Here is a 2,282-nt window from a genome sequence, read left to right on the forward strand (position 1 = left end):
TTCTATTAGAGGTTTTACGGTATATAGATTAAATCGCGCCGAAGGCGCACCAGCCAACTGTTTGAAGCGCCAGAGGCTGGTTTTATTAATAAAATCAAACAGGCTGGTTTTATTAATAAAATTTTATTTTTTTCAATTTTCTAGTCTGAAAGCAAAAATGTTAATGTTTCAAGTATTCCGAAAATGTTTGCGAATTTATTAATAAGGAGATTTTTCAAAAATGATTCAGAATACATTTCCAGAAAACATTTTTTTCGAGAAATATCCCAAAAAACCTTGATTTTAATACAAAATTGCTTATTTATCACTTACAATAAAATTATCGATATCTACATAGTATTCTAAACTTCATGAAACTGAAACATTTATTTTTAGAGATAGGTTTCGAAGAAAACCAATTAGTTTTTATTGAGGTTATGAAAGTTTTCGAAAGAAAATGTAACTATTTGTTTTTTCTGGAACAAGCTTTTCCGTTTAATTGAGTATTTGAACATTTTTAATTTTCCTTTTCGCGCCTTTTGTTAAAGGCGCAGACCATTTCTAGGAGCCGAGGGTCTCACCGCGATTAGCGCGCAGAAGGGGCGGCCGACTGTCTATCTGTCATTCTACGTGTGCAAGATGCAGTAAAGAATGCTAAAGCCACTAGTACCATCATGGCTTACGAAAGAGCAAATGCAGAGAGAGCACGTTGGCTGTGTGAGGCCAATCTTCCAGCTGACGAGAAATCGACGGTTTTGTACCTGGCACACAAATCACAATCCGCGGGGAGTGGAGCTCTGGCGAAGATTTCGGCAGCGTAACGTACTGACCGGGGGAAGCTTTTCTCCAATGGAAAGACAGCTCTCGGGGGATTTGATGAAGTCGAAGAAAAGAGAAGAAGTTGCTTTGAGACAAAAGCCAAAAATGGTGGATCTCTCAGTCATAAAGAAGCTATTCGAAGGGCCCTCCAACAATCCGAAATCGGAAAGGGACGTTCTCGTGATTGCTCTTTCCTTCTTTGCTCTGCTCAGAGCAGGAGAAGCCGCGGAGTTGAAATGGGAAGATGTCGAAAGGAACGGCGGTCTGTTGAAGATCACAATCAAAAAAGCGAAAAACGATCAACATGGACTGGGAAGAAACACTTTTGTAGCTTGCCCAGAAGGAGAAGATCTCGATTGCTTATTGAACCGCTGGAAAGTACGATGTTCTACGGGTAAATATTCTTCGGAATATTTATTTCCGAATCTCCAAAACGGGACACAACTCAAGCCAAACGCGATTTCTACGATCACAAGAAAACGATTGGGGGAAGCAGGCGTGACGGCAACCCATCACGCTTTAAGAAGAGGATCAGCGAACGAACGGGAGTTTAGAGGACTCTCAATTGAAGAAATCAAAGCAAGAGGTCGTTAGAGATCGAACGAAGGCCTACTCCGGTATCTTCAGGACAGTATCTTCGGCCCAAGGATTCAAAGTGGGAGAGTTACTAGAGGAGGAGAATTCAGAAGACGAAGGTCCACCCCGTTTGGAGAGGGAAATTTAATAATTAATAATTTAATTATTCAATTGATTATTCCTTTTTTATTTACCCCGTTTCTAAGTGTCCATTCAAGCTTGTATCATTTCTGCTTCTGATTCAAATCAGTGACACCACTTGCTCTTTCAACACACCTAAAGCGATTCAAATAAATCTGTATCATTAGTATGTTTTGTGGGTTTTTTCTAAATTTTAGGTAGGAGTTCTAGCGGGGGACCAGAGAAAACGAATTCTTCTTGATACGAAGTGAAGAATTAAAAATTTCTGAGAAGAATTAAAAATTTCTGTTACAGAAATCTAATAATTTTTGAAGTTTAAAAATGTTTCAATTTCGAGAGAACTTTATTCAGTTTTTTGGGACAGAAATCAAAAAGTGGTCAACGGACAAAATGTTTCGCAAACTATCGTATGCAATTTTTACGGATTTTTTAATAAAACGAATTCAGAATATCTTTCTAAAACAGCTTTTTTCGAGAAATGTTCCAAAAATCTTAAAGGTGGGGAGACATGAAAAAAAAATTTTTCTCGAAATTCCTTTCAAGAATGCCCCTCGAGGAGTTGAACTTGCGGGGGTAAGGATTTAGGGTGCGGCGCCGCTACCGACTGAGCCACGCGGGCAAAGAGAAAGCTCACGCCCGTTTGCATACATAAAGGCGAGGACGACAGCTGTACGCAGAGTGACATTAAAGGTGGGGGGACAGGAGATTTTTCGTAGTTTTTTTGTAGCTAGAGTATGCATTCTACCGTCACGGTGTACAACGCTTAA

The 2,282-nt window shown here is 39.5% G+C and overlaps 1 protein-coding gene across 1 annotated transcript; it reads left to right on the top strand.

The window, feature by feature from the left end:
- Positions 1-630: 630 nt before the first annotated feature.
- Positions 631-1,392, top strand: CBG13760 (the record flags this gene model as incomplete). The annotated part of the gene is made up of 1 exon (XM_002632468.1): positions 631-1,392. One exon carries the CDS (start codon positions 631-633, stop codon positions 1,390-1,392), a length of 762 nt encoding a protein of 253 aa, XP_002632514.1.
- Positions 1,393-2,282: the final 890 nt, after the last annotated feature.

Source organism: Caenorhabditis briggsae (genome assembly GCF_000004555.2).
Source record: "Caenorhabditis briggsae complete genome, chrIV, whole genome shotgun sequence".
Taxonomy (NCBI): Eukaryota; Metazoa; Nematoda; class Chromadorea; order Rhabditida; family Rhabditidae; genus Caenorhabditis; species Caenorhabditis briggsae.